The 20901-nt window shown below is 35.2% G+C and overlaps 1 protein-coding gene across 1 annotated transcript in view; it reads right to left on the reverse strand.

Annotated features, from left to right (window-relative positions):
- MAGI2 (membrane associated guanylate kinase, WW and PDZ domain containing 2) overlaps nt 1–20901 on the reverse strand; it is a 1168341-nt gene that overhangs the window by 541942 nt on the left and 605498 nt on the right. The window contains exon 4 of the mRNA XM_027838694.1: nt 4470–4680. Within this exon, the coding sequence (XP_027694495.1) occupies nt 4470–4680 (211 nt within the window). The remainder of the gene's footprint in view (nt 1–4469; nt 4681–20901) is intronic.

The following is a 20901-nucleotide window of genomic DNA, read 5'->3' on the forward strand; positions in this document are numbered from 1 at the left end:
GTGTGTGTATGTGTGGGATGATTTAACAGGATGAACACAGGGGCATGGTGGAGGAGTTAGAGAATTCCCAGAGTAGTGCAGCCCCATGAGAAACGAGGAGTATAGGTTCATGTGCCACCTCACCACCCAGTGAACCTGGTCCTCCCCTGTTACCATTCCCTTTGGGCAATTTTAATAGGAAGTGCTTTTTGCCTTTCTCACAAGCCAAATTAATTTTCCTTCTGAGTGTAGTCCATAGCTAAGGTTAGTTCTCTCTTAGGGTAATTCTATAAGTTTAGAGACCTATAAAATGATCCTGTAGTAGAAAAAGGGATTCATTGGAACAGGAGGGAATGCCTCTCTAGCAACATAAGGTAATTTCTTTTCTAACTGAAGTTCAAACCTTTAGAGTAATCTTAAAGTTTCTATCAACTGAAGACCTGCATACACTATTTAGCTTACTTACTTAGCTTATGATCTTATCATTCAAATGAAGGAGAAAGCTACCATGAATATTTTGTTGTTTTGCATTTTCTGTGAGGTGAAAAAAGGTCCTTATCTGATATGCAGTGATTTTTTAATACATGCATGGAAACAAGGGCCCTTTTACTTACATATTTGTAGATACAAAGAAAAGTCATATTTTGAAGTTCCAAAAGGAGAGTATTGGTGGTAGCAGTGTCACCAAGAGGTGCTTTGTGAGCAACTCCCCAAGTTCACACTCAATTTATATAAATCCAGAAGTTATCGGTGTTCAGTTCAATAGTTATGGGTGTATTTCTTTCTGGTAGCCAGCATGATCTCGTGTAAATGTAGGGTCATTGGGCTCAGGACAGGATATGTTGTTCAGTCATTTTCAATCATGTCCTACTCTTAGTGACCCCATTTGAGGTTTTCTTGGCAAAGATACTGGAATGATTTGCCATTTTCTTCTCCAGGTCAACAGATTAGACACTGAAGCAAACAGGGTTAAGTGACTTGCCTAGGGTCACACAGCTAATAAGTATTCAAGGCCATATTTGAACCCATTTCCTGACTCTAAGCGTGACATTTTATTTACTGTGTCATCTAGCTGCCTAATTTAATTTCACGCTATTAAAAATAATGCTTGGGTCTTGCATCTTTAGGGTTGCTTTTAAGAATTGTATTTTTAATTAGAGAAGTTTTTTTTAAATTGGTTTTTATTTTGTTCTGAATCAGAAATTTCTCTCAAAGTTAATGTGCTTGTTGATCCCCATCAAATATCTCTTTCCATCTAATTTGAACATTACTATTGATTTATTGTGATTCAGGCAACTGTCTTGTCATTGCCTAAAAGGTTGCATCTTAGAATCACAGATCAGAGATCTTAGAAGCCACTGAGTCCATCTCCTCATTTAACAGATGAGGAAACTGAGGCCCAGGGAGGTTGAATGACTTCTCCAAGGCCACACAGGTGACCAGTAAATGTCAGAAACAGGATTTGAACCCAGAATCTCTGAATCTAGATCCAGTGTGTGTCTCATTGTACCCTGCTGTCCTGAATTACTGGATGGAAAATGTGGGGTTCACAGCTTTAAGAAATCTGGCAGAGAATTTGATGATGGAATTTAGAATAAAGGACTGTCTTTAGCAAGGTCTGCCATTTAAAAAAAAGGCAGATTTTTCATTTGTGAGCTAGCTTTTACATTTGATGCTTTTATTCATCATTTATTTTTGCTGTGATTTTACACTGCTTTAGCACAATTTAATAGCAACTGGCTCTCCTCAATTTCCTCTTTTAGTTATGGCAAACTTAACTTGGATGGACCTCAGTTTCCTAATTTGTCAAATGAAGGAGTTGGATTAAGTAATGGTTAAGATCACTCCCAGCTCTAAAATTTCTTTAATTCTATGACATTTAGCCTACAATGCTCTAATCTGGTGCTTATTGTTGTCCCATTAAGACAGGTAAAGTAATTTGGTAATGGGCTTTATGAACAGAGATGCATACATGTGTGGGCCACTTGAATTTAATTATGTGATTAATTATATTTTGACTTCAATTACAATTACTAATTGATCCAGGAATGACAGTCAGCAATAGTCGTTAGAAAACTAGAATAGAAAGTAGTTAGGCCCTATGGTCCTATAAGTTCACGTGTGCTAAGAAATTATGTAAATTAGATAGTCCATGGAACTCACCTTAGACCCTGAGGGCTTTTGGGAATTTATTACCAGGATCATGGCTTTGAAGTTGTTTAAGGAAAAGGCAGTACTTTATGTTTTCTAGATAACTAATAAGTAGATGTCTGTTCATTATATGTGTGGATACAGGTTGAAAATAATGTAAGAGTATGTGGTTTCTCTGAAATATGAAAATAAAACCTGCCATTAGATTGAAACCAAATCAAACAATAAGCATTTATCAATCACCAACTATGGGCCAGGCATAGTGTTATAGGACTGTGTTCTAGGGATGATAATGATGACGAATAAGAAAAAATAATAATAATGATAATAATAACATTTATATGGCCCTTTAAGTTTTGTAAATAATTTCTGAGGAATCATACTTTTCATATCATTCACCTTGTTAGCAGTAAACACTTTTGCTTCAGCACTTTTTCCTTTTTTAAGGTTTGCACACTCCACAGAGTACAATGCTTTGTGTTCATTTATGGTATTTATACTTCTTCTTTCTTAGATGATAACACATACTATGTTTTTACCTACTGGTTATAAGAGACATATTAGAAATCCACATTTTTACTAAGTTCCTTGGTTAAAAAAGATAATGAACTGGGAAGTTTGAATTCTGAATAAATATCACAAAAGAATCTGATGTTTAAATTCATGAATAATTCAGAAATTTGTAGGAAAAAATGAAGAGTATGGGTAGGAAGACCATTACCTTGAAGAAACATTAGGAAAATAATCTTAATAGCACCATGGAATAATGATAGAGATCCTAGGAGACAAAAGAGGTGGGTTCAAGTCTTGCTACTAATACAGGGTAGTTACACAAATGTGGGTGGACTGCTGAACCTCTCAGTCCTCTAAGCAACTTTCTAAAACCACAAGTTGCATGTGGGTGACAATCTGTATTAACATAAGGAATTTCCTCACATTTCCTATAACACTGAAATCGCAAACCTGGTCCAAATAATGCCAATAACTGCTTAGGTTTATGTAGTGCTTTAGAACTGCAAAATATTTTATATACATGGTCTCATTAAGTCTTCAGAATAGCTTTATTATATAGGTAGATTTTATTATCTTTATTTGACAGATGAAGATACAGAGGTCCAGATTACTTGAGAAGCATGCCTGATGTCATTTATTCAGTACATGGTAGAGTAGGGCCTGGAACCCCCATCTCTAGACAAAGTATGATTTTTATTTCTGCTACATCATGCTAAATGATTAACATTCCAAATTATTTTGATAAATTAGGATAGTATTATAGACTTTGATATGAAACAAATAGAAAGAAATAAAGTAAAGGAAAGGTAGGAGCGAGCATGAGGAAAAACAAAATATTTTCTTAATACCTCATCACTGAGTTATGTGGTTAAGATTATTTTTTTCTTTTGGCTGGTAATCATTTTGTATGCATTTATATTAAACACAAGACCTTATCAGGATCATAGAATCACAGAATTTGAGATTTGAAAAGGGACCTTAATGGCCATTTCCTCCAATATCTACACAAAAGGAAAATTCACTATAAAATACTCAACAAGTGATTATCTGTATTTTGGAGACAAAGATGTTCAGTAGCTATTTCTGCTAACCTCAGTTCTCATCAGGAAGTGGTGTTGAGTCTATGCATTGGAGAAGTGATGAGAAACATCTTAGAAATGACACGTCTAGAGACAAGCAAATTATCATTGGGTTGGCATAGGCTCATAATCACTGTTTCATTTTTTTTTCCATTTTTCAACAACCTGAGGTAAAAATATAATTCCAGTATATCTAAGGAAAATGGGTTACCACAAGCTGATCACATGGAATTAGCTCATATTTTGATAATACTTTATAGTGTATGAAATATGAAATACTTTCTCGTAGTAAAAACATTATCCTCATTTTATAGATGAAGAATTTGATGCTTAGACAAATTAAATAACCTGTCAAAGTGCACGTGGCTAGGAAGTGGCTAAGGGCATTTGTGAATTCAAGTTTTCTATTACAAAAACTGTTGTTATTCCCCCTTCATTATGCTGGGTTACTTTAGTACACATTTTTATGGTATATATCATCCTTTTAATTTAATGAGCTTGTGTAGCTAATTACTTTTAGAAAAAGTTGTAATGTGAATTTTGATGAAAGCTATCTACAATCTTCATTGACTTTTTTGCCTTTCCTCCACCATACTAGAGCTCTTTCACATGGCATGAAACCCTTTGGCATGAAACCCAGAAAATTAATGGAATTAAGTGTTTTCTTTTCACAAGACTGGTTGCTCACTATCATCTATTATCATGATTCTTTGAAGGCAAAGTTGAAAACAAATATACAAGACTCACTCAATAAAGTAGACTTCCCCTTTTTCTGTATAGGCCATCTCCCAATTATCAGGCAATGGGCCCAATTCATCATTTTCTTCAGGTTTAGTTGGCTTCACTATATCCATATCCTCCTTCGATTCCTCAGGCTGAGTGTATACTGGCGCAGGATAAGGCTGGGAAGGCATCTCACCTGAGGCACCTGTACTCTTGTCTTCATGCTCACTTGATTCTAGGAAAGAAGAATATAAATAATAAAAGAGTTTAGTTTGTTCTGTAAAGATTTTTCCCAAATGCATGTGTAAATAAGTCTAGGGATAGACAAGCAAATTATCTTTGGACCTAAACTCACTGACCCTGCTCTCCCTCCCTCCTCTCCATGTCTAAGAAAAACAATACAAAAAAGAAACATTTCTCATCCATTTTATAATGAAGAAAAAATGATTTACTCTGTAGACTAAAAAAAGATCTGTACCACAGTCATAAAAGTTTTTTGCTTCTTTCTCTTCTTTCATTCTAAATCTACACTAAATCAGTACCCCATTGATAATTTACAATATCATTTTGTTCTTGTCTTTTAGATTGATATCTTCTTCTCTCTTCTTTTTTCCACTTTGTCATGCCGTCTTTTTTTTTTTTTAACTTCTTCTTGTTCCTTTTTCCCTTCCCCAATTTTATCCCTACTAATAATTCAACTACATCTGCCTGGTAACCCACTGGTAAACTTGCTGACACATGTGACCTGTTGGTGGCACTCAGAGATTACAGTTTCACTGATGTAGAACTGACAGTGGTCAGCTGGTCTGACTCAATGATTTTATAGATGAAGAAACTGAAGTTGGAGAGATTAAGTCACTTTCCCTATGTCATACAACTAATAAGTGTTAGGACTGGCATTTGAACCTGTGTCCTCTGGCTATAAAAGCCAGAGCTTTTGTAATGAAACGTATGAAAGACAGCATGGCATAGTAGAGAAAGGACAAGATTGGAATCAGTAAAGTCTCATGTTTAAGTGCATCCTCTAAGATGTACAATTTGTATGATGGCCAAGTTATTTGGCCTGTAAATGAACTAAGCAGCTCTCTAAGATTATATGACAGGCACGTTGTCAATCTGTATCAAGTGGAGGGAGTTTCTATCCAAAGAATTCTCTAAATCAATGAAATCACAGGGCTAGACTGAAAAAAGAAAGAAAAAATAAAAAGCTTTAATAGGAGTTTACTGTAGTCCAACTGCCTAAAAAGACACACAAAAGAACACAAGTACACAGGAACAAAAGCTTTTTTATTAATGTTTGCTTTCAATTATCTTTCCTGTAGACTTAGCAAAATGCATGGCAGTCAGAGAAAATGCCCAAAGTTTCTATGTTCTTTGCCCCCCAAGGCATCAAGTCCTTTAAGATATGTTTACAATGTGTAGCCAAAAGTTACCTTCTCAGGTTGTAGTAGAAATTATTCTGACCCCCCCTATAAAAACAAAACAAAACAAAACAATTCTTTTATCTTATACAATACATGGACATTTGAGGTAGAGAATATTTATGGAAATTACATAAAGGCATAGCAACAAATATTTATCTTCTTTTAGCTGGTTATGCCATTTTTCCCCCACCTATCAGTCACCCATCTAGGATGCTGACATGGAAATTTTCCAGAGGAAAAAATGTAAGTTTGTCAGGATGTTCTTTTCCCTATTAAAAAGAAGAAGAAAAAAAGCTCCCATGAAAACGGTGAAATGTGATAATAAGTGGTCAGGCCCTCTAGCTGGCTGTGTATATAGCTTCTAACTTAGCAAATGTAAGGAAGAAAAGTAGAGGGGTATAATTGAATTCCACTGTAGGGAGGCTGGGGTATTACTCATAGAATAAAGTACCACTTGAAAAAATCAGTCTTTTAAAGACTTAGTGTATTTATTTTTATCGTCATATCTGAGATCTATTGATGACTAAATCATGTTTTCCTATCCTATAACTCCTCCATGATAGTGACCTTTTCATTCATTCATTTATTCATTCATTCATTCATTCATCCATTCATGCTTTCTTTCAATAAATCATAACCTCAAGTTATAAATGCAAGCTACTGTGCCTTGACATCCTGGGGAAAGAACAAAAGGAGAGTTATCTTTTCAGATAAATGGGCTATTAGTGTGCTCTAATAACTAGATATTAAACAGACTTTTAGTCATATGAAAGAGGCAGCTGGGTGGTGCTGTACACAGAAGAGCTGTCCCTGGAGTCAAAAATACTTGAGATCAAATCTAGACTCAGCCACTTACTAGCTGTGTAACCCTGGGCAAATCTCTTAACCTCTGTTAACCTTAGTTTGATCTTTTATAAAATTGGCTAATAAAAGTACTTATCTTCCATGGTTGTTGTGAGGATAAAAATGATATTTGTAAAGTGCTTTGTAAACCTTAAAAACACCATATAAATGCCAGCAATTTTTATCACTATGTGCTTTCTCTTATCTAGTTTTGATACAGTAGATTAACTCTCATGCTGAATAGCTCTCTAGTGCTCCTTTTCTATTTATAAACAGGTATCACATTCTTCTTAATATATTTACACTCACATACAATATATGTATGTGTGTACATATATGTATACATAAATACATATATACGTTGTATACTATATGATACATTAAATAACATTCCCTCAATCATGCTAAGGCTGTCGTCTTATTTACTACCAAATTTCTAGATAATCTATACTCACTGAATATTAACTCAACATTGACCCTTTCTTTGGTCTCCTACAACAAGACTTCTAACCTCAACTATCTACAGGGATTACATTTTCCAAGGTTGCCAGTTAACTCCTAATTACCAAATTCAATGCTTCTTCTCAGTCCTAATCAAGCTTGACTGTTCTGGATAATTTACAAGTTATTCCTCCTGGATACTTTCTTGTCTACTGTGATAACTTGGTTTCTTGGTTTCTTGGTTTCTTGGTTTCTTTAACAAAGCTATCTCTATTCTGATTCATCTTTACTTCTCAAGCCACCTTTTTTTTGTGCAGAGACAAAATCAATTATTTAAAAGTTATATAATTACATAAAAGTTTGAAAATAGGTGTAATGTATAACACTTGTTGACCTCCCAGTTCCATGAAGGGTTGGTTTGACAGTGTCTTCTCATATCTCTTTGTTTGGGTCATGCTTGATCTTTACAGTTTTGTTACATTTACTTCTCATTTTTTTGGTATGTGGTTTTTTTTTCCATTTACATTGTTGTAGTTATCATATAAATTGTTTTCTTGGCTCTACTTGCTTCATTCTGCATTAGTTCATCCAAATCTTTCCATGCTTCTCTGTATTCATCACATATTGATATTTCTTGTGGCAGAGTACTATTCCACTACAGTCATGTACTACAATTTACTTAGTCATTCCCCAGTTGATGGGCATACACTTTGTTTCAATTTTTGCCATCACAAAAACTTCTGATATAAATATTTTAGTGTAGGTGGGGTCTTTATTTTCATCATCGATGGCTTCCTTGGGGTACAACCTTAGTAATGAAGTCTCTCATTCAATGGACAATTTAGTCACTTTATTTGCATAATTCCAGATTGCTTTCAAAATGATTGTACCATTTCACAGCTCCACCAACATTGTATTAGTGTGCCTATCTTCTGTAATCATTTTAGTTGTAGAAACTCTACTAACAGTACACTTACAAGGTCTTGTACCTCCCAACAACCACTTCACTTTTGACTATTGCCATTTTTTAATCATCTTTTCCAATTTTCAGGGTGTGAGGTGAAATCTCAGAGTTGTTTTGCTAATCATTTCTCTTGTTAGTTATTTGGAGTATTCTTTCATGAAGCTGTGAATACTTTGTAATTTTTTTTAGAATTGTTTTTTTCATATCCTTTGACCATTTATCTACTGGTAAATTGCTATTAGTCATATATATATATATGCATGAACATATTATATGTATATATATACACATATATATGCATATCCATGATATATATATATACATGTAATTTACTAATTATATATCTTAGATATAAAATCTTAATCAGCAAAATTTGATACAAAGATTTTTTTCTCATTCAACTGCTTTCCTTCTTATTCTAGGCACATTAATTTTATCTGTGCAGAAACGTTTCAGTTTCACATTATTTTATATATATATATATATATATATAATTTTCTGTCATTGCCACTTTCTCTTCTATGGTTAAGAATACCTCTCCTACTCACAGCTGTGAGAGGTATATGATCTGTTTCTCCTCTAGTTTTTTTAAGCAGTGTGATCTTTAATATTAAGATTGCATACACATTTGGAATGTGTTGTAGAATATGGTGTAAATGCTGTTCTAAGCTTTATTTCTGGCAGATTGCTATTCAGTTTTCACAGCAGTTTTTAACCAATAAGAAAAATTTTCCCTTGGTGATTTATTATATAATTTGAGATCTAGAAGTATTATTTCTCCTTTATCTCTACTGCTTTTCTTCATTTCCTTGATTTTCTAGATCTTTGGTTTTTCCAAATGAATTTCATAATGCAGGGCTGGTTCAATATAAGGAAAACTATGAGCATAATCCATCATATCAACACCCAAACTAACAGAAACCACCTGATCATCTCAATAGATGCAGAAAAAGCTTTTGACAAAATACAACACCCATTCCTATTGAAAACACTAGAGACCATAGATATAAATGGAGTTTTCCTTAAAATAATAAATAGCATCTATTTAAAATCTTCAGTGAGCATAATATGTAATGGGGACAAGCTAGAAGCATTTCCAATAAGATCAGGGGTGAAACAAGGATGTCCATTATCACCGCTGTTATTCCACATCATACTGGAAACATTAGCTTTAGCAATAAGAGAAGAAAAAGACATTGAAGGCATTAGAATAGGCAAAGAAGAAACAAAGCTATCACTCTTTGCAGATGACATGACGTTATACTTAGAGAATCCCAGAGAATCAAGTAAAAAACTACTTGAAATAATAAACAACTTTAGCAAAGTTGCAGGCTATAAAATAAACTCACATAAATCATTGGCATTTCCAAATGAATCTCATAATTTTATCAAATTTTATAAAGTATCCCCTCTGGTAATTTGATTGGCATAGTATTAAAAGTATAAATTAACTTTAGTAGTATTGTTATTTTTATTATATTGGCATGGCCTACCCATGAGCACTGAATATTCCTCCAGCTATTTAAGTTGTTCTTTATTCCTTTAAAATGCACTTTGTAACTGAATGTGTTCAAGTCTTTTGTACACATTGGTAGCTTGATCCCTAGATATTTTATACATTTTAAATTTATTTGGAATGGAATTTCCTTTTCTATTTTTGTTTCTTGTATTTTGTTATTATAGAAATGCTGTTGACAGAATTGGACACTGAATTCTTTCCCTCAGGCTTAGGAGAGTGCTGCATATTCTGCAACCCCCTCCACTCCAAACTGTGTCCTGTTCCAGTGTCCTCTCTTGTTTCCTCTGTTCCTCAGTTTTCTGGCCCAGTACAGGTAGTACAGAGCATGACAGTACAGGGGCTATAGGTTTGAATTCTGTAGTTTGAGTCTCAGGTTCTGGGAGGAGGTGTGTATGGAATGTGGGGTTGAGCTCCATTTTAAGCCCAGATATCTCTGTTGCCCCTTTCCCAGGTTTTTAGCTCTCCTACAAGCATATTTTGCAGCAAGAAATGTTGTCTACCATTTGTTGCTGCCCTAGAAATTGGTACAGTATAGCCATGATATCCATGGCACTGGAGAGAGGGAAGTAGGACTGGGGTATGGGGTTGGGTTTTGTTGCAACCTTGTGTGTTTGTACCTTGGGTACACTAGTGCAGCCTTATTACAGGTAGCGTGGAAGGTGGGAGAGAAGGTGCTGAGTGAGCTCAGGGTAGATGTGAGTTCATGTTTTTTTTTTTTTTACCTTATTTAACCTTTTTCCTGTCCTAGACATGAAAATAGTTGAAGTTGTTTTATCTTTGGTGCATAATTTCTATTTTAGAGAGGGTTGAGAAGTCATAGGGATCAGAGAAAATACATAGTCTTCCATCTTGTTGGTCCCAATAATGTATATGGGTTATTTGTGCATGACCTGTGGTCAAGCCTTCTGAGGTCATATTAGTTTATCAGCCAGTCAGACACGGTGTACCTTGACCCTGACTAATGATGTCATTTTGGTCCTCTTCGAGCATGAAGGACAATAACCAACACAATAATTTATTCTTTAAGGTAACCTCTTGATCTATTGTCTCAGTCTCCCTCACTGAATTCTCCTTTTCCAAGGACTCTTAACTCTTTCATGTCACTATCCTGGCTGCCTTAGGGATTTCATCCATTACTTTGGCTTCAATAACTGTCTCTAAGTGACCACTAATAACTCCCCTGAGCTCCTGTCCTAAATTTCCAGCTCAACCTAGGTAACTCCAGAGGTCAAAGTTAAACTAATCATCTCTCAGAAACTTTCCCATCTTCTGAACACATGCCAATTTAAGTTCTAATTGTACTTCTCTTCTTCCAAATGGCACATCCAGGTTTGAGACCTTTGAATCATGTTTGACCTCACTCAATTTACACTTCAATCTATTCATTGAACCTCTGCAATGTCTATCACAGCTACTACCTCTTCTCTAGTCACATTACCATTGTCCTAGTTGAAGATCTCATCACTTCTCCCCTTGACTACTATAATCACCTTCTAATTGACCTCCCTGCTTCCAGTTTCTCCACTTTCCAAAAAAAAATTTACTTACTGCTGCCAAACCAATCTTTCTAATTAAAAAAGGTCTGATGAAACCAAAACAAAAATACTCTTAATGATTCTTTAGAGTGACATACAGAGTCTTCAGTGATTTTGCTTTAATCTATCTTTATATTTTAGTTGACATACTAATCTTCACATGCTTTATGCTCAGACCAAATTGAACTGACTTAACCACCCCCTATCATATCTTTCCTTTGTTCACCTCCTTGCCTTTACATGATCTTCCATTTCTGGAATGGAAATTGCACTTCTCTGCTTGTTGAAATCCTCTTATTCCTCTGAAGCTCACTTTGTGTTATTGTTTTTGAAATCTTTTTGTCATGCTTTTCATTTATTGTCTTGTGCATATGGTGTATGTCATAGTAAAATGTAAGTCCCTGAAAGGCAAGGACTGTTTCATTTTGGCTTTTGTGTTCCCAGTATCTACCACAGGTGGTTGCATATAGTAGATATTTTATAAGTATTTATTGAATTGGATTTTCACAACTAGAAGTGATCCTACTCTTTTCAAGTCTCTCATGCCATTCTATTTAATCTTACTTATGTATTTTATCACATTCTAGCTTATATTATTGTTATTTCTGTTTATATTTGTTCTCTTACCCCTGAACGGTAAGGCCTATGCTGTGTTTGTTTGTTTGTTTCTATATTCGTGGCACCTAGAAAAGTACCATGCATATAATGTATTAAAATTAATACATGTTTAATGAATTGAAGTGATTATGCAGATTAAAGGAATATGATCCAAATGATATGTTTGTTGAACTACTATGTGATCCATGATGCCAATATTTCTCATTTCTGTATCCATAGTATACTGCAGAGTTAATTTTGAATCAAAATGTGATCTCACCCATACTTTAGTTTAAGCAATCATGCTTGTTAATCAATAAGTATTTATTAAGTCATACATTAATTACCTACCATGTGCTAGGCACCGTGCTAGGCTGTAGTAGGAAGAATATCTACCAGAGTCCCTAACCATGTGCACTGGGTTAGTTCATTTCTTTAAAATTCATTGAAATCATTCTCAAGTTTTAATTCGGTGAAGGGACTAAAGATGTGGGCCACTGACATTACTTTCTGTTTGCTTTAATACTAATATGAACAGGGAGCTCTAGGCCCTCCCTGAACATTGGCTGACAAGCCATCATGGTAAACCCAGAGGCAAAGAGGGTGAATTTAGCTCAATCAATTTGTGGTGTCTTCACAGCATACCCTTGCTGAAAATCCTTCTTCTGCTGTAAATCTCTTTTTGTTAACTGTTAAATGACCCATGATTATCTCATTTAGTTTCAATACCAGAACTAAATTATGAAAGGACCGGTCAGAGTCAGACCCGGCTAACATCAGAGGCACTGGTAAGACAGTGTTGGAAATGAAAGAGGCTCTGTCCTCAATTGGTTTACAATCTATCAGATTATTTCAGATGTTATTTGAAACTAAAAATCTAACAATTATAACAGAAAAAAATAAAAACAGCCCCGGGATTCTATTACAGACCCAGCAAATTAGAGTATAACAAAAGATGGAAATGGACAATATTTTAGGGACTGTGAAAGTCAGGGAAACTGATACAGTATTGGAACTAGGATAATGTCTGTGTGGGTGGAGAATAGCAGACAGAAGCAAAAGATACTGTGACAATGGAATCAACAAGATGTAGTAACTTAAGTGTATGTGATAAACAGGAGATGGAAGAATCAACATTCCACTGTTGGTGCAGCTGTAAATTGGTATAACCATTCTTCTCAGCAATTTGGAATTATGAGAAAAAATGACTAAAAATAACCTTTTCTGCTGACCCCCATATACCACTACCATGCCTTTCCTGCTAGCTCAACAGAAACAGGCTAGAGCTGAATTTAAAAAGAGAGGAAGAAAGAAAAGAAAGAGGAAAGAAGGAAAGAAAAAGAGAGAAAGAAAGAAAGGAAAGAAGGAAGGAAAAAAGGAAGGAAGGGAAAGGAAGAATGAGAGGGGGGAGGAAGGGAAAGGAAGAATGAGAGGGGGGAGGAAGGGCAGGAAGGATGGAAAGGAGGGAAGAGGGAAGGGAGAAAGAAAAAAAAAGGTTAGATCTACAATCCTGTGAAATTTATTTAATTTAAGCCAGTTTGGGAAACACCCAAATAATCCCATCACTATTTTTTATCTTACAACTATATAAAGCTACTTTTTTTTTAACTCTAAAGGAGTATTAGAAAATGATCCTTTCAATTTTCACATCGTACTTTTCAGAAACTTTAGTCAAATGTAAAAATGAATTTTTAAATATTTTCTAAGATCGAGGTCTTGACAATAAGTATTTATTAAGAGATATAACTTTTTTTGGTGAGCATTTGGAATGTGTAAGGGTAACCATGCAGAAGAACACCAAAGTTGAACTGAGGTGAATGGAGCAAGCTGGATTTAATTGATTCAGAGTTATGAAATCATAACAATTCACCTTGGGCTGTACTGGAGGCCAGTTATGAAAGACTTTGGGTATATTACAAGAAAGAAATGAAACAAAAGACCAAAGTTCTCTAAAAATAATAAAGTTTTCTCCTTCCAAGTCTGCTTATTCCTCTTCTCCCATATTTCCCCCAAAGAAATAGGTACCTAACAAGTATTAGCTTCATATATAATTTCCACAGGATGCTCTATATTATTAAATCATTTATGATAACAATGATCATTCTTCAATCAGTAAGTTTTATTGAGTTTCTCCTGTATGTTTAGTACTATATTTTAAAAAGAGTACGAGTCATGGTAACAACTCCTAGGAATTTAAAAACTCGTAGGAAAAAATATGATTTACAAACATGAAACAATTAGACACCAACTGCTAAATTATATGGTAGAGATTATGCATACATACATACATATGTATATATCTATATATATACATACACACACATACACACACATTATATATATATATATATATATATATATATATATACATAATATGGACCTTCGATGAGGGGGAAAAATGATACAAGGTGCAAGGTGAGAGAGGTAAAGAAAAGTTTCAGGTAAGTGGCACATGTGTATTCATATATACATATCGCACAAATATACAATCAAGTGCTAAAATCTCTGGTCTTGACTATTAATATAAAAGCAGAAGAGAGTTCTTTGTCTTCATGTGTACATTAAGCTGGCCAAAATTATCCCCATTATTATATTTTAGAAAAATCAAAGAACATAATGCAACTCAATTTAATAAGTATTTAGTAATCACTCATTATGTGCAAAGCCTATTGCTAGATGCTGAGAACATAAATAATATAAAAACCAGTCCTACCTTCAAGGAGTTCATATTCTATTGGTAAAAAACAAAAACAAAAACAAAAACATATTAACAGAAAAGTAAATAGTTCTGTCTCCCTGTTCATACTCTCTACAGTAGCAACTAGGGCAGTCAGGAAACCTTCCCATAAGAAATGACACCTGAGATGAGACTTGAAGCCTAGATTCTAAGAGAGAGAAGTAAAAGGTAGTGCATTCCAGGCACAGCAGATTGTCTGTGCCATAGTAGGGGGAGCAGGGGCAGGAATAGAATGTAAATTTCAATGAACAATAAAGAGGTCCCTTTGACTGGAATTTAGAGCATATGAGGGGAAGTAACGTTAATAAAAAATTAATTCAATTTGACAAACGTTTGTTAAGTCCCTACTATATACCTGACATTATGCTGGGCATTGAGGACCCAAAGACAAATGAAATAGTTCCTGGCCTCAAGAAGCTTACATTCTAGGGGCTGAAAGTTGAAGACAACATGTACCCAAATACAGAAACACTAAATTTATATCAAATAAATGCAAAGTACTACTCATCTCAGGCACCAATTCCTGATCCTCTGAGGGGTTAGAATATTAAATGAGAAGAGTAAGAACACCATTTTCTTGAAAGCTATAGCTTGATTCAAATTTGACTTCAAGCATCAGATACACAACACTTTTTTTTTTTTAGGCAATTGGGGTTAAGTGACTTGGCCAGGGTCACACAGCTAGTAAGTGTCAAGTGTTTGGTCTGAGGCTGAATTTGAACTCAGATCCTCCTGACTTCAGGGCCAGTGCTCTATCCACTGTGCCACCTAGCTGCCCCACACAATGCTTTTCTTGACCCTCTTTCAGTTATTAGTACCTCCCTTACCTCAATGAAATTACTTTATAGTTTCTATGTACATATTTTGTATTTACTTAAATGTGTGTTGTTTTCCCAAAAAGAATGTAGGCTTCTAGAGGACAACTCCTTCCCTTCTATCTGTCTGACCCCAGAGTCAACACTGTGTGTACTAGGTGTTTAATAAATGCTTGTTGCTTGACTGATTGATGCTCAGTATGGAATAAGTCCAACAGACAGTAGTTTGATGCTATCAAGAGAAGAGTTTGAAAGTAGGCAGAATCAAGAGGTGAATTGCCCCTCCACATATGTTTCCTGAAATTTCATGTTTCCATTGTGTCTGCCCTTCTATACCAGTGCCCTAGCCAAATCAGTTCTTGATCGGGCTTTCTTTCTCTCTCTCTCTCTCTCTCTCTCTCTCTCTAGTACATCTATATGACTCTCTGTCTCTTTCCCCCATGTATATGTGTATGACTTATGTATGATCTCCATGAATATCCAATCTTCTAATACAGGGTACTTGTGGTTGAATTCAAGGTTTAAGGAGAGAGGCATAGTGTGATTACTTTTATTAATATATAATAGGAATATTTTATTAATTAAAAATAGTATCTTATTAAATCCTTATACTTTGAACTATGCAATTTCTTCCTGACTAACAAAAACAAACACATTGGTATATTTTTATTGAAACCACCTGCTTTTTGAACAACTTGAACCAAATGTCTGGTACTCACCTCAAACTCAATATGTCCAAGAAAAGAAGTCACACCTTCAATCCTGCCATAGTTTTGTCCTTTTCCCAACTCTTCTATCATTTAAGGAAGCCACTAGAGCTGACAATCTTGGTGTTACCCTCAATGCCTCACCTTAGATTCAGCTCATATGCCCAATTTGTTGTAAAACTTTGGTGTTTCTGCCTTCGGAACATTTCTTGTGAACAACTCCTTTTCTCCACTCTCAGACACCATCTCATTACAAGCCCTTATCACCTCATGCCTACTTAATAGTTTTCTGGTTGGTCTCCTTGCCTGGAGGCTCTGCCCACCCCAATCTAGCCCTTATTCAATTGCTTAAGTTTGACCATGTCACTCCACTACTCAATAAACTCTCGTGGCTCCCTATTGTCTTCTAGATCAAATGTACAATCTGCTGGCATTTAAAACTCTAATCTGACCTTTTCCTGTCTCTCTAATCTTCTTTTACTTTATTCCCTTCCTGCACACTCCTAGATCCAAATACACTGGCCTATTGCACACATGACACTCCGTCTCCTAATTCTACATATTCTTAAAGTATCTTCTAATTCTATGTAGCATCTCCTGATTCTATGCCTTTGCACTGCCTGTCCTCTATGCCTAGAATAACCTGCCTTCACCCTTCCCTGACACCCTTTAAGACTCAGATCAAATACCACCTCTGCAGAACCATTTTCTTGTTCCTTCCCTCTGAACTTATATCCCACCTACTCTGTGTGTTTTGTATCTTCAAAGCTACTTACATGTTACCTCTTTCATTGGAATGTGAACTTCTTGATTACAAGCATAGAGACTTTTGCCTTTCTTTTTATCCTCAGCACTTAGTACAGTGCCTGCTACACAGTGAGATCTTAATAGACGCTTATTGACTGATTAGTGGGAGTTTATGAGCTCTGGATTAGAGAGAATCCTGTTGCAGGGTGGTGATGGTAAGTGTTATGCTGAAATATGGGATTACCAATTAAGTACAATATAGCAGATATGTAGTCAGACCATGATAGAAAGTAATGTTGCTATCATTTCCTCATTATGGAAAACAGTCCTTTCTTAATTTGACCTAAGACCATAAGATCAAATTAGTTGTGTGTGTGTGTGTGTGTGTGTGTGTGTGTGTGTGTGTGTGTGTGTTTGGCTATCATCTATCACTGCTGACTCATTAATCTTGTAGTACACTGAAACCCTCACTTATTTATTACAGAGACCATAATCTAGTCATACCCTCTTGAATCCTTAATTGTTTATTGGAATGTTTTGAGTGCAAGCGCAGGATTTTACATTACTCTTATTAAAAATTCATTTTGTTAGAATAAGATTATTATTTATCATATTAACTATGTCATTTTTCTTTATGCCATTTGCATATTTATTAGACATTGTATTTATCCCTATCCAAAATATTGATAAAAACTCAGAACAGCAGAAAATCACAGATTGATCCCTGGGGTATTCCACTAAAGACTTCACTGCAAGTTGAATGAACCTTTTAATTCTACTCTTTTGCACTATTATTCGGTCATTGTGAGATCTGCCTGATTGTATCACTGTCTAGTTAAAATGGCTACATCTGATCCAAAAGGCTAGCATGATATATTTTGTCAAATGTCTCCCTGAAATCCCAGGATAATATCTTATGGCATTGAACTAGTCTACCATTCCAGTAACTGTTAAAAAAGAAAGGCAACTCCTGTCTAAGTACTCCTTTGAATCTACTATGAAGGGTACAATCAACATGCTAGGGGCTCACTTCTAAGTCTATTTACATGACATTGCCCAATGCCCATGTTCTATCTAATGCCAGTATGCCTCTTTTTCTGATCATCTTCTTTATTTAATGTTACACACATAATTCCTAATTCATCATATCATGTAGCCTATTAAAGAGCATTTTTAAAATCTTTCAAATCTTTTTTTCATTCTTACTATTTGTTGTCTTTCTAGTTTTATCGAAATGTGTTCTCAGAAGACTTTAGCCTACTCTGGATTCACCTTAAGCTATCCTTAATCCTACCCATCCTTTTCACCACTTCTTTCCAATCAATAAGGTGATGATATTATAATCTTTCCCAGTCTTCTTCCATAATATTTTGCAAATGAACTTGAATTTTAAGTTGGCAATTCCCTTGCCTACCATGTCTCTCTACTTAGCAAGAGCATTGAGTGTTTGCTGGCTAATGCAGTTTCTAGTCTCTTTTACTCTCCTACCTGTGGTGATTATTTATATTAGTAAAATTCCTTTGAAAAATGGCTCTGTGCCACATGTCTTTCCTTAATTTCCCATTTCCAGCATTGATAATTCATTGAAATACATTATTTTTAACTGCAAGTTTTGATTTCTGTTCAGTTTCATTTTACTAATTTGGTATTGATTTTTATTTTTATATTAGCAACTTAATGACCTGACTGTATATAGAGATCTTACTCAAGAATGATTATCACATCAGCAACCATTTGTTTCTTCCCTGTTAATTAATTTCATTTAAAAATGTTATTTGTAGCTCACATCGCTCATCATTGTTTAAGTCTCTCCTTGAATGAATAAAAGAAAAAGGATTTATTAAGTACTTAATATATGCCAGGCTTGATTTTAAGGTCTGGATATACAAATACATAAGTTAGACAGTCCCCACTCTTAAGGAGTTTTAATTCTTTCTGGGGAGAAAACACATATAGATAAGGTATCTGAGGCATCAGAAAAATGGTTAGTCAAGCCATGGGGCAATCAATGAATATATACTTTCCAGAAATAGTGGTTGTATTAATTTGATTACTGATCCATTGATCTTTATTACATAATTTATCATGTATATCATGGTTATTTGTGTATATATTTTTTCTCCCTATTAGGCTATAAGTTTCTTGTAGATAGAGACTGTGGTATTTTCATATTTGAATACAGTTGAACATTATGTACAATGTAGATGTAAGAGGTTGAATTCTAGACTTTAGAAGTCTAGAATTTTAGACTTTAGGTCAGTATAACAAATGTTAATTAATTAATTAATTATGATTACTGAACTGATTTGAATAGAATTCAGTGGTTAAACATTAATGCTCTCCTTGGCTGCATTAAAAGAGAGGTTGTATTCAGAACAAAGGTGCTGAGAGTTCCATTACGATCTACTCTGCTGAGATCTCATCTGGAGTACAGTTATCCCTTCCATATCATGGGAGTTAGGGGCATGGTGCCCCTGTGATCTAGAAAGTCTGAGTAAAATTTTTTGTCCCTCCCTTTATATCAGAGACTAAGTCTGAATTATGGTATTAAAAGATAAAATATGTTGACATTACATAATACTATACATATATTTTATGCATTTCTGAGTTTCTAAACTTTTTCTATGTCATCTGCTAGCCTTTGCATGTCATCTGCAGCTTCTGCTAAACTCTCCAAAAATTCCCATTTAATTTCTTATGCTGACAAGCCATATATGGAAACCTTGATGGGGAAAGTTGTAATGTGGAATGATAACTAGCCTGTTTAGTTCTGGGTGATGCATTTTTGAGAAGATAAAGATAAGTTGCAGCATATCTAGAAGATGGATGGAAAACTCAGTGAAGGACTGTCACTGCCTTGTTGAAGGAATTGAGGATATTAACCCAGAGAATACAAGATAGGAAGACTATCAGAAGAGAGATTAGTCAATAATTAGTCAACAAGCACTTAAGCACTTACTATGTGCCTGGAACCGTGCTAAGTACTGGGAATAAAAATAAAAGAAAAGAAAAGGCTGTCCATGGCTTCAGGGAATTTATATTCTGATGGGAGAAGACCCTACATAAAACCTGAAAGAAGCTGAATTCCCCAAGCAAGACAAAGATGATGGTGCTTGGTCTGGGGACATGGTAAAGAAAGTCTGGGAGGGGCAGGAATGCATCCCACAGAGAAAGGCTGACATAGATGACTTAAAAATGGAAATTTTAAGAAAAGCCATTCGATAAGAAGGAGAGGAGGCAGGGGAAGAAAGTACTTCCAAAGTGTGACGTCCAGGATGTGAGTGAGATTAGACCTCTCCCAGAGTATAAAAGTAGAAACAATAGGCAGAGTAGCTGCAGGAAGATAGACCTCAGGTCAATATAATAAAGAAATGTCCCCAGAGTTGTGGCCAGTCAAAGGTGCAATGAGTAACTGAGTAACCGGAGGAGGTAATGAGTTGTTTCTCACTAAAGGTCTTTAAGCAGAGACTAGGTGGCAAATTGTCAAAGATGATATATGGAGGGGAGTCTTGATCAAAGACTCTGTGGATTAGCTAGCTTCTAAGGTTCATCCAGTATCTCAAAACCTGGAGATTAAATAAAAAAGGGTACTTCAAAGTAGCATTTATAAAACTAAGATAGGAAGCTGAGAGAGCACTGAGTATCAAGAAGGATGGGGTGGTTGGCACTCTCAAAAATTTCAGAATAGTCAAGGAGAAGAAGGCATACGAACATTTAGGAAGCTGAAGAAGAAGATGAATCAAAGAAAAAGGCTTTTAAGTAGTGGTTAGTTGGACAGGACAGGTAAATGGAAACAGATTTACAAAAGGCAAGGGCATCAAGAGTATATAATGTGTTCTTATGAGTTTAATTTCAAAAACTGTCAAATGCTTCAGGAAGTTCAAGGAGGTTGATGACTGAGATGCCATTGCCATCGGCAACTAAGGGACTAGAAGTAACCTTGGAGAGAGCAATTTCAGCAGTGATGGGGACAAAATAAACAGCTAAAAGTGGGTATATGATGGTAGAGTAAGGTGTAGGTTTTTGTAAAAAGTGTTTTAACAGTTATAGGAAGAAGAGATAAAGGAGATAGTATTAGTGAGCAACAGTGTCAACGTGGTGATTGTTTTTAGGATGGAGGAAACCTT

Source organism: Vombatus ursinus, unplaced genomic scaffold (assembly GCF_900497805.2).
Source record: "Vombatus ursinus unplaced genomic scaffold, bare-nosed wombat genome assembly UNPS02014830.1, whole genome shotgun sequence".
Lineage (NCBI taxonomy): Eukaryota > Metazoa > Chordata > Mammalia > Diprotodontia > Vombatidae > Vombatus > Vombatus ursinus.